This window comes from Abramis brama, assembly GCF_963993115.1.
Source record: "Abramis brama genome assembly, chromosome: 3".
Classification (NCBI taxonomy): domain Eukaryota; kingdom Metazoa; phylum Chordata; class Actinopteri; order Cypriniformes; family Leuciscidae; genus Abramis; species Abramis brama.
In genome coordinates this window covers 43,409,687-43,428,904 of record NC_139965.1, presented here as the reverse complement: position 1 = coordinate 43,428,904, position 19,218 = coordinate 43,409,687, and the positions used below count along the sequence as shown (strand labels likewise).

Here is a 19,218-nt window from a genome sequence, read left to right as displayed (position 1 = left end):
ATCAATCAAATATAATTTCCTCAATCCATAGGGATTCGATGTTGTTTTCATTGCTCAGTCAGGGCTGGTCTCAGATATACTTCTTACAGATATCCTCACCTGACTTCATTAGTGGTTAGTTTCATGTTGTAGAAACAAATTCTTAGTAAGGTCTGATTTGCTTGTTTGAATCCGCTGCATTTTGCTTCATCTATTGGTCCATAGTTTCTCAATCTGAGCCTTTCCTTATCTACCTGCGAGACTTCTGATTCATTAGGCACTGTAGCTAAATGACTAGAAGAAAAACAAAGTGCAGTATATGGTAAAACTGTTTGCACTAAAAAATACTGTGTGTTTATGAATATGATAATAAATGAAAATTAAAGCTGCAAGCAGCATTTATCGGGGTTCAAGCAGTTTAGGCCTTTAACCCTCTGGGGTCTAAGGTGTTTTTGGGGCCCTTGGGATGTTTTGACATGCCCTGACATTTGTGCTTTTTTCAGTTATTTATAAACATGATAATGGCAAAGGTGTAAATTCACTCTATATAGCACAAACAGGGCTACCATAATATGTAAGCATCATGTATGTAGATGTTTGTATTTTTAAGAGAATAATGTTTATGCATGGTTATTGAAAAAAATAAAAATGAAAGTTGCTGAAATAAGACCACAAAACTCATACTAAATATGTGTCCACAAGACTTTTGACTAATGGATGTTGTCGCTTCGAGTTCTGGCTTCAAAATTATGTGAAAATAGTCTTGCTTTATCGTTCACGTAAAACAATACATTGATTTAAATTGTGTAAGTTGTTTTGCTTGGAAAGCCAATATGCGAGGGGGGCGTGAACGAGGAGTGGTTTACACCTGAGAATACAATGTCCCACCCACTCTGCATAATGAGCCATTCACTCAGGTGTGACACTGACTGAGCCACAATGCAAGGACAAAAGATATATTTAGAAGAAGACTTATATTGACCATTTAAGATTTTGCTTACATCTATCTTGTAAATATCTTTTGCTATTTTATTAAAAAGGTTACAATTACAACAATAATTACAATTTCAACAATATTTCAAGTGTACTCTTTCTTTGTAAAAAAATGATTATAGGCCTACATTTTATTATGTATTCATTAGTTTGAATATAGCCAACATTGGAACAGCTAACATCTTAGTTGATGACTTTATTTTTGACAAAAATAGTATTTTATATATATACATACATACATATATATGTACATGTGTGTATATATATATATATATATATATATATAACATATGAGCAGAAATTGCTAAACAAAAGCTTATTTGATGTGGCAGTATATTCTACAGTAAAAACTGTACCCAAATCTAGTCAACAAAATGTTGTCTTTCATATTTCGCCTGACTGTAACGTTGTTTTTATGAAATATTAGGGCATATAAATGTTAATTTGCAGTTTAATACGTTGCTTATACAAATAGCCTACATTTTATTTCAACATATTTCAGTCGATTTTTACTCATCTCAGTATACAGTTTGCTAAAACATCATCATTCATTCACACACAGAAACGCGATTTAAATTTAAACTGTCTTTTTGCGAGCTGTGGTAAACAGCGCGCATCTCTGCCGTTCATTCATTCACAAACAGAAACGCGATTCACTTGAGAAGGAAAAAAAACTTACTACAGTATTCCTCAGCTCAGTCGGATCCTTGCTCCTCGAAATACCCGCACTTCTGAGGTACATTTTCCATTATTATTATTCCTCACAGCGCTGCGAGACGGTGTAAACAAGTAGGCTACAATGATCTGATTAAACTTGTGTTTTCTCGAGCTGATATGGGGGCGTTCACAGGTTTGCGTGGATTGCCTCAGTCATTTGCATTTGAATAGCGCACGCTCTCCGTGGGCGGGGTCACATTAAAAATAATTAGATGAGATGAGAACGACTGACATCTCGCTCTTTTCATAAAGATTACATGAACTGAGAATATTTGTTTTTTATATAAATTACTTCATTTAAAAGAAGCGAATTCAAGCTTCATGCCTGTGTGTCTGTATGCCTGTTTGACTGAGTATTTGCTGAGTTATGGTTCATTTTCGGACGCGTTTCAGAATGGACTTCACTGACAGAGAGAAGGCAGAACTCGCATCATGTTTATTTTTCTTTATTTGGCGAAAAGCACAACACTTTGTTTTTATTGTGAGTATACACAAAAATAATACACACTTAACAGGATCGATTGATGTATAACACAAGCATATAAGATAAAAATTATTATTATTATTTTTATTAATTTTTTTGCACTGATAAGGAAAAAAACGAGCCTATCGCGCCGGCACGATAGCCGACCTCAGGGGGTTAAGGCCCTTTTCATGTTTTTTTCATGTTATAGTGCCACCTAGTGTTCAATCGTTGCATTTTTTTTACTGTGACCCTAGACTGAACTCATACACATGTGTACCGAGTTTGTTGAAGATATCTCATTTACTTCTCGAGTTATAGCCATTTTAGTAAAATAGGCTCCTCCCACAACGATCGTTTTGCGTCCCCTAGCGACCATCAATCGAAATTTCAACTTTTTTTTCGATAATTATTGATATTGAGACTCCAGAGAACATTTCTGCACTGGTTTGGTTCCGAAATTTTTTCAAATTGGGTGAAAAACCAAGGACTAGTTCACAAAAGTAGGATTTTGACAATTACATTTGGCGGAAATTACAAATTGACAATTACAAATTTCAAAATGGCGGAAAAAGTTGCATACCGGAAATGAAATCGGAGATATACGTTTTGATCTTCAGGAGTCCAACTTTCCAATGATATAAGACACTTGAGTCTACGACATACGGTCTAGGAGTTATGAGCAGTTTCGTGCTTTTGGTCGCTATAGCACCACCTATGGGCCAATCGGGGTCATAATCTCTGAACCTTTCCTCGATTTTTGTACTACCATCTGGCAAAGTTTCAAGTCTCCAGCACTTACGGTTTGGGCTGCACGATGCGTTTTACGGCGGAAGAAAAATAATAAAAATCAGGGCAATTACAATAGGGTTTCAGCACTTCGTGCTTGAACCCCTAATAACAAATACCAGTTTGCAATATCAAGCAGCATAATGGACTGTTTTTGTATAGCTAAAATAACTGGAATCGGATGACACTGGAAGCATTGCACATTCAAGTTACAAATGGCTGCACCTGCTCTTAAATTAAAAATAAAGTGGATAAGCCCAGGTTACAGACGACTAGTTAATTCATGTATTATTCAGTTCACAAACCTGAATATGTTCCTCTGTTCTTAGAGCTCAAAAGCCAAGGTCAAGGGTTTGATTCACAGAGAATACACATACAGTATTTTGTGTGAATGCACTATAAGCCGCTTTGAATACTGTAAATGTTCATGCGGGATTAGTAGGTGAGACAAATTAGATTATTAGAGGTCAAAATCCATATAGCAGAAACGCTTATAAGGTGAGAAAGAAACATTGGAGGCAGTGGAGACGAAGGAGAGTAGATGAAACTGAGAAAAGGGGAACTGGAGGAAAAAAGGGGGATTAAAGTGTAGGATGTAGGATGTACCGTATTTTCCGGACTATAAGTCGCTCCGGAGTATAAGTCGCATCAGTCAAAAAATGCGTCATGAAGAGGAAAAAAACATATATAAGTCGCACTAGACTATAAGTCACATTTATTTAGAAATTAATTTCACAAAATCCAAGACCAAAAACAGACATTTAATCTGGAAAGGCAAGTTATTCAACTACACAGTAGCACACAGAACAACAGGCTGAGTAGGTGTCCGGTATGTTAACGCAACACATTAACAGTTATTCAGCTAACATTACACAATAGCATAAAGAACATATATCTGGGAGGCTGAATAGGCTAAATTAACATAAGCCAGCAAATCTAACAACCAAGTTACCAGTAGCTGCTAAACAAGTTCACCAAGCTCCCGCGATCTCATTCCACATCACTGAATCCATTGAATTTTCTTCTTGGTGTCGCTTCTGAACAACTCAGCCATAGAGCGCCCTCTCGCGGCTGTAGACGGTAATGTTTTCATCTCAGTCTGAATTAATTTTGATATATAAGTCGCACCTGAATATAAGTCGCAGGACCAGCCAAACTATGAAAAAAAGTGCGACTTATAGTCCGGAAAATACGGTAGATGTAGGGCTGAAAAACAATAAGGTGCACAATAGAAAGGAAGATGTCAGACACAGAAAAACAAGATCCTAAGTGTGAGCATGAAGGATGGTGCACTAACTTAAGCCTGCAATATAAGGAAACAGAATGTGGTAAGGAGGATGATGTCAAAAACATATTTTGCCTGCAGCGAATGTGCAGAACAAAGAATATCCATAAATTCCCATTCATCCATGACAGATTAACTGTGACTCATCAGTAGGAGTCTTTTTCTGTCTCTTCTCTTAAGTCATGTAGAATCTGTGTCCTCTGCCCACATGCCAAAACATCAGAAGGACATTTCATATGAAACTTACTACAAGCATGTCTGTAAATCATTTGTAGTCAAAGGATGGAGGTTTTGTTTTTGCATTGCCCTGAGAGACAGATTAAAAAGACACATGCCCTTGAAACTAATTGGGGTTTTCTCTTATTGCGCTTGTGTGATTCAAGGCTAGCGACTCTCATTTTTTGTTTTTTGTAAAGCAACAGAAGCATTTCGGGCATTTAGATTTGCCTCCCTCTCAGTTTTGTCCCTTTCCAAAATGGAGAAAATGTAGCTCATTGAAATGAGATGATGGATGTGTGTAGGAGTGTGTGGGTGTGTGTGTGTGTGTGTGTGTGTGTGTGTGTGTACGGGAGCGTCTGGCTGGCACGGTGGTCTGTCCTCACACTCAGTTTCATCACTTAGTGTGCATTTCCCATGAGAATGTGACTATGGTGATGATTCTGTTTGTAGAGGATTTAAAAGTAAAATGTCTCTCTCTCCCTTTCTGTGCTTTTGATCTTGGTCTGTCTTTGACTCTCTCTCTTAAAAACAGGAGAGCTATTTTGAGTTTGCAGTCTTTCATTTTGCATTTACCTGTTTTAATGCAGCGATGAAAGAGTGAGGGGCTTTATGCTTGGCTCCGTTTGTTGACTCTTTCAGTTTGATGTGTCTGTACCTGTAATGTAAATGACAATTGATGAAATTGTTACACAACAAAGAGACATCTTTGTTAAATTTGGTACAGTAAATGCCATGCTTACCCCGAGCAGGCATTTTATGCCAGTAACTGATTTGTTTAACCCAAATTTCTGATTTCTTAGTATCTGTCAGTATTATCATATGTTTTATACAAACTCTATACACTATCGTTCAGAAGTTTGGAGTCAGTACAATTTTAAATGTTTTAATCGAAGTCTTTTATGCTCACCAAAACTGCATTTATTTATATAAAAAATAAAGTAAAAACAGTAATATTGTGAATTTTTTTAGAATTTGAAGTAACCAGTTTCTTTTAATATATTTTAAAATGTAATTTATTTCTGTGATGTAAAAGCTGAATTTTCAGCAGCTATTACTCTCTCAAGTGATCCTTTAGAAATTATTTGTGATAAAAAAATTTTTTTCAGGATTTTAAGTTAAAAAGTAGAGCATTTATTTAAAAATTAAATCTATTGTAACATTCTAAATGTATTTACTGTCACTTTTGATCAATATAATGAATCCATGCTGCATAAAAGTATTAATTTCTTAAAAATAAGATCTTACTAAAGCTTACCAGCACTTGAATTTCGGAGCGGGATTGTGGGTTATGTGCATCATTTCCTGCAGGTTTCGTGCTTATAAGGTGGGAAATTCCCACAAATATTTATTCAGGTTGTTGGTTAAATGAGCAAATTAATCCACACAGATTATCAGATCAAATCAGTAATTTGAAAACTTTCTGTGAGACATAATTTCACAAACAGTGAGAGTGATTCAGTGCTACAGCGTCTTCTCTCTCTTTCAAAATGTGCACATGGCTTCACATCACCACATCGTCTGTACAAGCGAGCTGCACGCTGTGATACAAAACTTTCACTCTTGTTTCAAGACAGAATTGTCCATTGCCAAATCGGGTCACTGTTGCATCGTTACTAAAGTTTATCATATGCACGACTTGTCAATTTAAACATTCAGCGATTTTAAAGCATTCTGTAGTACTCGCGCACACTCAGAAAGTTTTCTGTATACCCAGAGCGCACACATATAAAGCCACCTCTCTAACAGCTCGCGATTACCAAACAGTGCTTTTTCACGGCTTAGGCCGGCGACACACTGGCTGCGTGGTGTGAGCGTGGTGTTTCTGTTGCGTGTTAGCTGCGTGGTGGCTGCATGGCGTTTTCTATGTCTTTGCACACCAGAAACATGTCTGACGCGGCGCTGCTGCTGCTAGGTGACATATAATAAGCCTCATTGGTGATATATTCGACATATGGGGAGAGAGTTGTGGAAGGCCTATACTTCATGTTAAACATAAATATATAGCAGCAAAGACAACGTCGGCAGTATTGACGGCAAAATAGGCTACAGAATATTTCGTTCTGTATTGACAGGTGCAATATTTGAAAATCGATAATTTTTAAAAAAAATTACATTTATATCTGCATTTATGTCAAAACCTAGAGACTTTCAAACATCAAAATGTCATTTATTAATATGTATTCATGTCAAAATGATATAAACAACTTTTCCTATTCTATTTTGCCTGGAAACGCTTCCAACACGCTTGAGTGTCGCGTGAAAAATAGCCGTCGGTTCGTTTTCCAAAAAAAAAATAAAGCCGTCGGTTCGTGACGCGCGTCTCAGGCACGGCTTGAGCCGCGCGTCACGCAGGCAGTGTGCAAGCACTAACCTGTTAACATGGGAGCCAAAATAAAAACGGACACGCCACACAGCCAGTGTGTCGCCAGAAACGCTAAAAAATTATGGCAAAATGCCCGTCTTGATGAGTATTCACATAAACATTTGTATCAATATATTGGATCTATGCAATACATAAGCTCTTAAAGTGACAGCAGCCTAATATACCGGCTGCTGTCTGTGTCATTAAAGGGGAACTTGGCAACTATTTCAACTTAATAAATCCGTTTAGAAATCATTTGGATGGTTAAATAACCTGTTCTGGTGAGAATGGTGACTTTCCCCGCACCCCCCAGCGTTCTCCAGCGGAAAACCAACCTTGAAACATGGGGACTAACGTCCCGGTAAGTTGGCAACCTCAAAAGCCTGTACACAAGCCACGGTTCAGCTGTGCACGACAAACACTGCCAGTGTGAAAGCAAAACGGCCGTGTGCTGCTCCCGCTCACCAGCGCAGGACCAGAGACAGAGAGGGTCGCAGCGGAGCTTAAGTAGCGTTTTCTTGGAGTTCACTGTGTAGCCTGCTCCCTGAATCGTCGCGATTTGTGGATGTTAACTGAATCTGTAAGTCAGCTACACTGTTTATTTCTGAAGATTATATTTTATTCTGATGCGCTTAACGTTATTGCTACTGTGTAATAGTAACCTATGCTATACATCAACTAAACATATCCTATTCAATGCGTTCACAGTCTCTTTCATGGCCATCATTTGTAGTAGCCTATTCACAAACTGTTTGCTCAAGCGCAGCGTTTTCTCGGAGTTCACAAATAAAAATGTCACTGAACTTTTGCTGTGTAATTGTAACAATGAGCACTCAAACACACCAAACCAACAATTACTAAAAATACACACAAAAACTGATTTTGCACTGGCACTGCACTAGTTGTATATAATTGTGTTTCTTGTAGTTTTGTTTATTTGTTTGTTAATTTTGTAAATTAAATTCGAGGTTGAAATCAGCTTCCTTGTGCTGTTTGTAAACTCATGCGCAACAAAAATTACCTCATTGTAAAAACACAAATACATAGAGTGAGCATACATTTAGGTGAGATAAATGTAATAAAAAAATAACCTCCGCCCCAAACCATTTTCCAAAATGAAAATCAGGCCCTACTTACTAAAACTGATATTGGCAATTTCAGTGTTTGTTTCAGGTGTGACGTGTGGACGAATGCAAAGCTTATGTTCAGAATATCTCTGCAGCCTTATGGTTAGCATTCAGTATACAATTTAAATAACTTCACCTCTTTTAAATGACTATGGATGTGCCATTTTTTAATTATCAATGTGAGCTATCTGAAACTTTTCACAAAGACTGCCCCATAAACGTCACGTAAAAAGCAAACTGTGGTTGGTTATTTTACAAATGCCAAGACTGTGAGCAACATAAATCTGGCTATTAATCACCCGACTGATAGTCCTTATATATATAAGGACACACTCACATAATACACATAATAGATATAGTTTTTCTCCTCAATGCAGTGTCAAATGTCTGAGGTTTTACTTTTCTTGATAAGAGTAGCTTCAACTGAAATCTTCCATGTTGTTTTTCCATGCGTGCTAAGCTGGAAGAGTATCCATCCTGTACAGAGACTGAACTCAGCAGTCTGTATTTCAGGAAATTACTCTCAGTGCTGACAGTGGAAAAGGTCACAGCAAGTCACAACTGGTATGGCAATGATTCCATCAAAATATTAGCAGGTGTGTGTGCAGGTGAAGGCTACTCATCACCCTTTAATAATCATTTTATACATGCTGACACTGTATTTCCCATTTGTCATAATTTATTGTGAAAATGGACACAGAGAGAAATAATCTGTTCAGAATGAAATCCAACACTTTAATTGTTTTCACATCATAGATGATTTTTTCAATTATAACAAAGACTAATTAACTCTGTACTTAGTTAGGTCATGATGCATGTTAAGTCACAACTTGCCTGATCTCACTTTTCTTTAAAATGATAAATTACCTCCCATTAGTATTTACCAATGAATGAGTTGTCCAGTCCATGGTCTGACAGATTGTTATCTTCACTGAAAGCTATTACTTAAACTGATAAAAAAACAAACAAAAAAAACCTGTCTGCATTACATTGATGATTGACTCTCTTCTAATTTTTAAATCATGTTTCTACTTTACAAAGCAAAATATACTTTGTATAGCCTTCAAGCTTGTTTTTTAAACTTGTGATCCTAACACTTCTGTCAAAATAATTAAGTAAACTAAGCCTCTAAAATTTAATGAGGCTGTAGTTTCATATCTTCATTTCAGAGTTTATTTCCAAAGCTGCAAACTGGTTTTATTTTACCATTCTTTTGCCTCATTTTAATTGATACAGATTGCAAGGGTTTGTCAGGCCATATACACTAAGATATCAGTACAACAGCACCCCCTGGAACTGGTAAAGGCATAGCTTATAGGCACAGCAGCACTTCTCAAAAACATTGATTTAAGCAGAGCTCTTACAACTGTATGAATCAGTTTATAAACTTGTGAATGAAAGGATCTGAAAAGAGGAACAGTAAAGCAGCAAGCATATTTGAATAGGACTGTAATGAAATTGAAAAAGGCATAGTTTTAAATGAAAAAAGAAGGATTATGACAAGCGGCATCAGGAGATCCAATCTTATGTGTCAAAAGGAAGTGATACGGGGGATGTGTGTCATTTGACTTTTACTTTAGGCCTTTTACACTCTCCATTCACACTTGTGTTTTTCTCACCTTCTCCATCTGGGCCACATCTACTGCATATGAGCACTGAGATGCACAGTAATAGGATGTATTTATTCAGTACTTGAATTTAAGGACTGCTGACCTAAACTGTTCTGCACCTCATTACTGCACATTTGACTCAATGATATGTAGAAACTGATTCCAATGTAGGCTGACAGTGTGTTTGGAGGCATAGGAATAAGCAATTACTTTTTATACACGGTATCTAATTGATTTAAATGGTGCTATTTGACCCAGAGAGTTTAAGTTTAACCTTCTGTGCAGAATGTATGTTCACCAGAACTGTACAGTTGTGCCCCATTGATTGTCACGGTTGATATGGATTTCATTTTCTCCTTCTCTTACTCCAGCTATCAGGGTTTTCTCCCAGTTGAGTTTGTTTGGGAATGAAAGATTAAAGATGTACTGTGAAACCCCATTACCCTCTTAAGACCCTATAGCACTCCAGAGAACACATAAATAATTTAGATGGACACAGAGTCCAGAGAGAGTGGCCATGATTGTTCACATACATTTCAGTTTCCACTTTAACGGTTGCAGCACATTACATGTAAAGTCAGCTTGAAATTAAATTTCTTTCTCAATGCATGTTATAGATTTTGTTGTGAACAATTCATCCATGCATATGTTTAATTAGAAAAATAATAATTATATATATATACTATATATATATAATATTTTTTTTTTTTTTTTTTTTTTTACCTTGTAATGTTTAATCAAAATGTCACAAGTGGAACTTCCAGTAAAAAAAACAGACTTCTCTCTGTTGACAGATGCTGGACTTCTCCAATCATTTTGTCCGCTTAACCTTCATGTGGTGTTCGGGTCATTTTGACCCGGACAGAATTTTCTTTTACCCCAAAATACTAGTTAAATGTTATCGCTTTGGACTGAAGCTTAGTGAAACCTATAGGGTTTTGAACCCCACACAAGGGTTAAACTCTGCCCCTGCAAGCTCACGTTCATCTGCCTCTGCTTTGGAGTGCAATGCCCACATTTCAAAATCCAATTGATAACCAATGCATAGAACCAAGTCACAACCACAATTCAGAAGAAAAGAGCTGTCACTACTTCAATTTCATTGCAACTATGTCCATACAGCACAGACATGACCATTTTACAATATCTAACATGTGGCTTCAGAGGACTTGGAATATAGTGCCCAAGTCACTTGGATCACTTTTATGATACACTTTACACTTTAAATAGTGTCTATTTACACTAAGTGCAAATAGTCAGCTTTGTTTGCAGATGATATTTACCATAACTCCGCCCACCATTGTCTGATTGACCCAGACAATTTTGCAAAAGAAATTCTGCTGATAACAGGATCAGTTGCTGCTTTTCCAACGTCTGGCCGATTGATTCTAAGAACGATAATGAACGGTTCCAGTTAAATTTCCACTTGAGCCTGGTACAGAACGGCATGATTACAATCCGATTTGGCCTGAAATTCTCAGCACGGCTGGCTGACTGTCGCAACTCAGGATTGGTCACTTGTCTGTTGCCTGGCTACCAGTTTTTCTGTATGAATGTTTGGATGTTTACTGTATGATTATTGACATTGTAAAAAAAAGTTGTTAATTTATTTATAAAGCCGCTAAGGAGAAAACAGTCATGCCATCGTCCAGCTCAGTTCAGTTCACATATAATGGTGTCAATGCAGGCAGATCAATAATATTGTTGAATATTAAGTGTCCCTAAATAAGCAAGCCAAAAGCCAAAGGCGACGGTGCCAAGGAACCAAAACTCCATCAGGTGACGGAATGGAGTAAAAAAAAAAAAAACCTTGGGAGAACCCAGGCTCAGTTGGGGGGCCAGTTCTCCTCTGGCTATCGAACGAACAGTGTATGATTAATATTCAGGCAGAATTACAGGTCAAAAGTCAAACTGGATTGGAACATTCAGAATATTATCCAGTTCCATCTGGTTGAAGATCGGAGTCATCACGCGGTATGAAGATAAGTTTGTTGAGAATCAGTGCCACTGGCTGTCGTGTTGATGAGGCTTTCACAGGGGAGAGTCTAGTTGACACAATCTCTGCTGACACTTTAGGGATGTGTTGTGGTCATGTCCAGGCGCAGGTCCACCATCTGATCTGGATACAGCCCGGATCCGGCTGACCACCTCATGCGTTGTGGTCGTGTCTAGGCGCAGGTCCACCATCTGATCTGGATTAGAGGTCTGCACGGGCTTTAAACTGAAGCCCGAACCCGGCCCGTACCCGCGATCATTTAACCCGACCCGACCCGACAATTACATTTACATGTTAAGCCCGAACCCGACCCGAATCCGAGGTCCACTCTATTTCTCACAGCAAATAAATACCATTTTTGCAATATGTTGTATTTAATGATTGCTTGAAACGGTAAACAAATACATGTAACGTTAGGCGCAGCGGCCCTCAGCACAGCAGTAAGAGAAAAACTTACCAATTACGTAACTTTGCTGTGGTCGAACAGGTGTAACAGTCACAAATGTCTCTGGAACTCAAACTTTAAACTTTAAAAAGTTCACGCAGTGTTGCAAAACTATTTACACAAATATATCCTTCTCAGTATGAGTTATGAAGGAAGAGAACGGCATCGACAGTTGATGGTTTCAGCGCCGTCCTCCTCTGATTGAAAGTTAGTCCCGCTGCACTGAAGTTTCTCTCGGTGCTGCTGCTACTTGCAGGGATGCTGAGGATACTACGGGCCAGTTTTGACAGTAAGGGGAAAACACCGCTCTTCTTCCATGTCATGGTTGCGGCTGGAGTATTGCGTAACTTCATCTTCGGTTTCACCGAGGGGCACGTTTACCCACTCCTCAAACTCTGCCACTATCTTGCTTCTTTTAGTGGCCGGTTCAGCCACCTGTTCAGCTGGCTCGTTGCCTGTGGTAAAGCTGGCTATCCGACGCCTGGATTCTTGCTGGATATCATCTCTGTCAGGGAGAGACAGCATGCGGAGCTGACAGAACTTTGGCCAAAGGAATATGGCAATCTTATGTAGTGTCTGGATTTTGCGGTTCAGCCATTCTAGATGCCGCTCACGAATGATGGCCTGATGAGGACTGTCTGACGCCACAGGTCTGCAGTGACGCTTAAGCCTCTCGTGCCACAAAACAACCAGGTTAAGTGTGGGGTACTGGTCACCCTCTAGTTCCCTCTGAGCCTGGTAAAATGGGCGAAGAAATTCCAGCAGGAACTCCAAGACATCTGGAGATATTTCGTCGATTTTTCGGCTTTCCCCTCGGCTTTCAAGTTTTTCTCGAAGCTCAGCGTACACCTGCTTAATTTAATCCAAGGTAAGGAACACCGTGCTAAACCTGGTGTCTGACATTTGCCTGACAGTTGTTGATAACTGACTTATTATACCTGTTTGCTTGACATATCGCACAAGTGCCTTTGCTGCCAGCAAAGTCTGTGTGACCTCTGGTGCGCTGTCTCGTAGTTCGGCAGAATCAAGCGCGTGTTTGAGAACTGTGTTATAAACATGGTCCTGACAATCCAGGCGATGATACGGCGCGAGTGCAGCAATCATGTTTGATCCCTGGTCAGTGACCCAGACGACTTTGTTCATAACACAAGCATCAAATCCTAGTACAGATACGAGCAGTCTCTGTAATTCTCTCCGTATGTTGTCACCGGTTTTCGCTTCTTCAGGAGGGAACATCGCTGTTGTAAGGACTCTGCTTCGAAGCAAAAAATCAGGTGTGATGTAGTGGCAAGTGATAGTTAAGAAACTGATCTTGCGATAATCGTCAGTCCACATGTCGGTGGTCATCCCAACACTAATATCAGACATGATGATCTCCGATATTTCTTTGACCAGCGCCTGTCTTTTGGAGGCCGCGGTTTCCTTGCATCTACGAGAGATGGTTGTGGGATCAGGTAACACACTGTCCACTGAGACACGGCCATATGTAGCCCCCACATTTATTAGGTCTTGCGCTAGGTTAATAAAACCTTTTCTAGCAACCGTATGAAACGATCTAATATCCCGACAGCAAAACTCCACACATTTTTCTGTTACATTAGATTTTACAGAAGCTGGTACTGACTTGGCTGTTGGAGATAGATAGTCCGAAAGAGATGACTGTCTGTTGTTACTACTAGCGGCTAGGCCTGCTGTTGGACGAGTGCATCCACGATCAGTGTGTCGCTGTAGAGAAGATGTACCTGTCTTTTTGCTGTCATACGCCAAGACAGCTTTGCAAGCTCTACACTGCACATAGCCACTGGGCTCTTTACTGGTTGAAACAACAAGATCATAATGCTTCCAGATTGCAGCTTTTCCTGCATCATTTGGAACTGTCATAAGTTTTCCCTCAGTTATTTTTTGCTTTATCAGACTCATGGTTTGTTTGTTTGCTTGCTGTCGTCTGCTGTCTGTGTTGTGACTGAATGAAATAGCGCGCGAAAGCGGTAGCGCATGCGCAAAACAGTTTTGTGATATAAATGATATAATGATAAAATAAAACAAATAATATTGTATCAAATTTATATCAAATTCAAACTCGGTAGGCAGCTGACAGAATTCCTTTTCTTTGGCGTGCAGGTGAATCCCAAAATATTAGCGAGAAGAAACTGCTCTGGATGAAATGTGAATTTTAAAATAAATTAAATGAACAATAACTTAAATAAAAGTGCTTAAAAAAAACATTTCGTTTGTATATACATATATATATATAAACAAAATGTTTTTTTTTTTTAAAGCACTTTGATTTAAGTTATTGCTGTTGTTCATTTAATTTGTTTTAAAATTCACATTTCATCCAGAGCGGTTTCTTCTCGCTTTGCAATGTTTTCGCTTTCTTCTCGATGTGCAATGTGTGCATAGGCTACACAGACCACAGACACACAGGCTCTCTCTCTGAGAGAGAGAGCCTGTGTGTCTGTGGTCTGCGTAGCCTACATTGCACATCTGTGCACGCAACTTTCTCTCTCGCGCGTGCCGGTCACCACAACACAGCAAGCAGGCAAAGCACACGGCACGCAAACTATATATAGCCTATTTAGTTTTTCTTAGTTACAAACCCGAACCCGACCCGAACCCGAGGCTGTTCAATAAACATTAACCCGAACCCGACCCGAAACCCGCACATTTTTCGGGACCCGTCGGGCTCGGGTCGGGTAGCAGACCTCTGATCTGGATACAGCCCGGATCCGGCTGACTACAGAAAACCTTGGAATAAGCAGAAAGACTAACATTAGTGTAGATGCCATTCTTCTTATGATGTAATGAGTACATCGGGTGTTATAGGAAGTGTTCCCAGTTCCGGCTGACCTAGTTTATGCAGCCTAACAATCATTTAACTAATTTGAATAATAGAAATTGATAATGTTCTATGACTATGCCAGGTTAAAGAGATGTGTTTTTAGTCTATATTTAAACTGACAGAGTATGTCTGCTTCTCAAACACTGCTAGGAAGACTATTCTAAAGTTTAGGTGCTAAATAGGAAAAGGATCTACCGCCTGCAGTTGATTTTGATATTCTAGGAATTATCAACTGGCTAGTATTTTGAGATCGCAATAGACGTGAAGGACTATAATGCGTTAAGAGCTTGCTCAAATACTGGGGAGCTAAACCATTTAGTGCTTTGTAAGTAATCAGCAAGATTTTAAAGGTGACCTATAGGGGTGTCCCCGACTAAGGATTTTCATAGTCGAAACGGAATTGTTAAGTCTTGCCTATAGTCGACTTGTGTGAAAGTCTCACTAATGACACTGATTTATTATGTGGATGTATAAGAGCGCTCTCTTCTTGATCACGGGGACTCTTTAGCGGAACGCAGCTCATACGATGGAGTGCTTCAGAGCGCAGTGCATGCGCGATCAAGTCTGGCATCAGCCGTCATCTTCAGCGAGAACGAGCCGTGAAATTCCCTTACTAAATGCAGTTATATGATCATTGTTATGTTCCTTTGAGTGTTTAAAGTTGTGTGCGTCCAGACAGAAAGTAAGTATTGTAAATTTCACTGTTACTCAAGCTGAGCTGATTGTTGTTTACTGAATAGAGATGTTAAAAGAGTGATGACACAAAATGGATGCTAATGTGAAGTATAGCAGTATTTGAGTTCTCATCCAGTACAGTGTAATCATGTAAGCTGTGTATTTTGTTTCATGTTCTGCTGTATTCAAAGGTAACATTGTGTTGATGTTTGGGGGAAGCCAGTAGTTTTAATGCCATTTATGTTGTTATGAGTGTGATAAGAAAGAAGCATTGTTTGTTAGAGCATATCTTTTCTTTGTTACAGACCACACACATATGCTGACACACTTCTAAGGACATAAAGCACAAGACGATACCACTCAGCGCCAGTATTCATGCTCATCTTTGATATGTGCACAGAGAGCACTGTTTAATTCAACCTGCTATGATCTGGCTCCCCCTCTGCATATGCTTGTACAAATAAATCTGTTGAACTGGATTCCTTCTCTGACTTTGGTGTGCTAACCGGCACACCCGGACCAGCTCCACCTCATTAGTAACAGCTAGCACCTTACAGTCCTTAGCCCCTTAGTTACACGACTAATAGTCGAATCGTGGGGGTGGGGGAAGGGGGCGGGGCTTTAACATTTTAAAGCCGCGATGTACAGAACATCACACAAAGATATAAAAGAAAATGTATAAAAACATTTCGGATCAATAAAACTAAGAAGTAACATAAATAACACTGCAGACAGGATTTGCATTGCACTTGTCGGCAAATCAAATTAAATAAGCTAAATTGCCTGTGCGAGCAGGCTCTAAGTACAGTACAACATTGATGCACCAAAATTAATAAACAATTAATTTACAGAATTAAATTAGAACAGAATATACCTTTCTAATAAATAAAAATGCAAAACGAAATAATTCAGAATCAAGTCACAAGATGCAGAACAAATAAAAATAAAGAAAATATTAAAATAACAAGCCAGAATTGTCAACTTTGTCTTTTGAATTGAAAGTGGGGAGAAATCACATTATGAAATAAATGTTTTTCTCCAAAACACGTTGGGAACAATTGTTTTTTATCCCTGTGTGCACCAAACCCATCTTAAGTGTTTGCTGCCAAAAAAGCTAATGTTTTTCTTTCATCTGACCATTAGTATTAGTTAGTATTGTAATTAGGGGCCAAGCCCCAAAGGGGCTGTAGCCCCTATTGTATCCATTAGTTTTCTGCACTATTATTATAATTGGTGGGGGAAAAATAACTTTTTATTCCTATTTAAACGTAGTGCTATGTGCACTATGTAAATAACATCTATCGTTATTTGCACTTTGTGCTGCCACAAAAGCTGCTGCCTTTTATGTTGCTGCATCCTTTTAATGCTTTGGTTCTTCAAAATGTTTCCTCATGTTTAACTAAAGAAAGTTGACAATAGTGAATGAGTAGATAATAAATTAAGACATTTAACTATATTTCTGAACTTAACATAAATGTCAAAGACTTTGATTACTATACATACAATCATTTTAACTAGAAATTAGAGTTTTAGCTAGGGGAAACTGGATTCTGATTTACATCACAAATTTCAGCATAAAACAGCTAACATAGCAAGAATTTATTATGTAAATATTTGCAAGATTAAATATCGCACAGCACAAGCACATTTTGAGACAGTTCAAGCTGTCTTTGGAATGTTTATTCTTGATGAGAGAGAATTGGCTTAACAGCATCCTCTACTGGTTGTTTTGAATACTCCAACATTTGTCTCACAGGACATAGGGTGCTTCTCAAATGGAAGGCTGTGTCCTAGTAAGGCTGCATATCTTGGCTACTACATCATCAAGTGCAGCCGAAGGCCATCTCAATTTGAACGCTCCTTGGAAGGCAGTCTTTGTTTCACATCCTTCATTCGGCTCATTTTCAAGGATGCATTCTTTGCATCCTTCATTCACCCACAATCTTTTGCACAAATTCCAATTCACGAAAAAGAACTCAGCACTGAGCTTGTCTGTAAAACAAAAATAATATTTTATGAGATGAAGGCATACATGTTATTTTTTGTTTTGGTGTAAATTAATCTTAATAGACTAAACTGCCAATAATATAAGCCACTGGGAGACCACAGGCAGTTGTCATTCACTGTATTACATTAATAGAAAGCCAGTTCATATAAAGATTTTCAATACAAAGTATTTTTCCAAAAGTAAACATGTTCCAGAAACATGTGACGTAGCCATGCGCAATTACTACACTGTTTCATTTTAGCTTTCAATGCTGAGGGAGCCTACAAGCCTCCGAAGGACGATTAGGAAGGACACAGCTTCATGAGGCAGCCTTCCATTTGAGAAGCACCCATATTTGCTATTTGCCAGATGTTGTTTTATCTAAAGAATGAAGTTCGGGGGTCAAACGTCATAACAGGGCCCTAATAATTAAGAAAAAGGAGAAAGGTAATGGATTAACACTGGTTTGATTTGAACAGCCTTTTTATTATGAACCCCTGAACAATTATGCTATCAAGCTTCCATTTACTTTAGCTGTACAAAAACAGTCTGTTATGCTGCTTAATATTGCAAACTGGTATTTGTTAGTTTAATTTATTATTGTAATCATAAACAAATAGTTTTACTGTTTACTGCACGACCTATAGAGGCTACTGAATCAGAAGTCTTGCACATTCACAGGAAATAGCTTCATTCTGTTTTGAAAACTAAGGTGGATAACTTGTTCTTAGTTATTTTTTTCTCATAAATTCAATGGTGTAATGTATTTCCCTTCCTCCTGTAGAAAGTCTGATGCTGGGGACAGAGATGGATCTCCAGCTGGTGGAGGGTACAGTTGTGGCCTTGGAGAGTGCTCTGAAAATGTGGCTTCATGACCAGGGCGGAGACAGAGAACAACTGCACTTGTTGTTACCTGCTTCTCTCACAGCACAGGGTTCTACACCACATCCCGCCAACAACAGGCCAAGCCCAGGTATACAGTTTATAAACGAATTTTAAGAATTTATTTCAGACTTAGATGTAGGTTTATCTACTAAAATATTTATTCGAAAATCTATTTCTTGCTGTACGCATCTCCAAAATGAATATTTTTGCGAAGCTTGTGTTGTGTATTGTGTGTATGCTTATTATGTAGGTGTATGTGATGTTGCTTTTGCTCATGTCCCCCTCTGCAGTCTGTTTGAAGTGCGACATGCAGGAGAGACTTCTCAGTCCTGCCCTGCTTCCCAGCACTCCTGACCTTGGAGTGAAGACTGAGAGCACGCAAGATTTCCAGCACCCAAACAAGAGTCTGGCCAATCCCTCGCCACAGTGCCTACGAGTTGTCAAGTACAGTCTCATCTGTAGTTAGATTTTGATGACATTAAATGACATTAGATTAACCATTAACGCGCCTTGTAAGATTTTATTTTATTTTTATGAATAGGGTTTTGCCACAGAGCTCCCAGAGTGCTGTGATGTTTAATATCGTAATATAAAACATCACATACCTGGGGAAGTCCATAATAGTGGTTTTGATGGCTATTAATGTTCAGATATATTCAATAGGAGCACAAAAACTCAGTATGCATGTGGCCTCTGAAACATAGTTAATGTACAAGTATGACTGTGTGAGGGAAAAGAGGATAAAAAAATCTATGCAAAAGTCAATATGACAGAAACTGCACTGTTTGAGTCCTCTGTTTCCAACACAGTCATTCATTGTGTTCCCTTTGAGTGTTTTGCATAT

General features: G+C 38.6%; 1 protein-coding gene across 1 annotated transcript in view; it reads left to right on the top strand.

Annotated features, from left to right (window-relative positions):
* The window catches only part of m1ap (meiosis 1 associated protein), a gene marked incomplete at its 5' end in the record, with an annotated part of 51,614 nt that overhangs the window by 27,701 nt on the left and 4,695 nt on the right, over positions 1-19,218 (top strand). Inside the window, 2 exons of the mRNA XM_084109125.1 lie at positions 18,274-18,462; positions 18,665-18,818. Coding sequence (XP_083965251.1) covers positions 18,274-18,462; positions 18,665-18,818 — 343 coding nt within the window. The remainder of the gene's footprint in view (positions 1-18,273; positions 18,463-18,664; positions 18,819-19,218) is intronic.